This window comes from Apteryx rowi, unplaced genomic scaffold, assembly GCF_003343035.1.
Source record: "Apteryx rowi isolate R43461 unplaced genomic scaffold, aptRow1 scaffold_153, whole genome shotgun sequence".
NCBI lineage: Eukaryota > Metazoa > Chordata > Aves > Apterygiformes > Apterygidae > Apteryx > Apteryx rowi.
This window is the reverse complement of record NW_020447786.1, coordinates 1,122,531-1,122,980: the sequence shown is the minus strand read 5'-3', so window position 1 is coordinate 1,122,980 and position 450 is coordinate 1,122,531. Positions and strand designations below refer to the sequence as shown.

The following is a 450-nucleotide window of genomic DNA, read 5'->3' as shown; positions in this document are numbered from 1 at the left end:
CCCGGCGCCAGGAAGCAGCTGGAGCCCCCGGGGCCGGGCCAAGCCCCTCCTCCCTCGCGCCCTCACCTTCTGGATGGCGGCCGGCGTGATCTCGCCCTTCCCCCGCTGCCTCGGGGCCGCGAACGCGACCGACATGTCGGGCCGCTGCAAGGAGGATCCGCTCGCCCGCCCGCGACTGCCCCCGCCCGCTCACGCGCCCCGCGGAACCAACAGCAGCGGGAGGCGGCAGCGATCCGGGAAGACCGCGCGGCGCGACGCGGGGGGGGACGGCTGCCCATCGGGCCAGCCCATCTCTATCCCGCCGGGGAAGCCGGGAGGCGAAAGGGTATTCCTCCCCCTCCCCAGCACGGAGAGAGAGCCCCGATAAGGCAGTGGCCGCCTCGCTGCGCTTCAGAAAAGCAAAATGAGCAAGAATCGGCGCGGCTTCCTTTAAACGTGGCCTCTCTCAGT

General features: G+C 71.8%; 1 protein-coding gene across 3 annotated transcripts in view; it reads right to left on the bottom strand.

Annotated features, from left to right (window-relative positions):
• The window catches only part of SS18 (SS18, nBAF chromatin remodeling complex subunit), a 43,847-nt gene extending 43,616 nt beyond the window's left edge, over window positions 1-231 (bottom strand). For all 3 annotated transcript variants that reach the window (XM_026059170.1, XM_026059171.1, XM_026059172.1), the window contains exon 1: window positions 67-231. In XM_026059170.1, coding sequence (XP_025914955.1) covers window positions 67-135 — 69 coding nt within the window. In that variant the 5' untranslated portion in view covers window positions 136-231. The remainder of the gene's footprint in view (window positions 1-66) is intronic.
• Window positions 232-450: the final 219 nt, after the last annotated feature.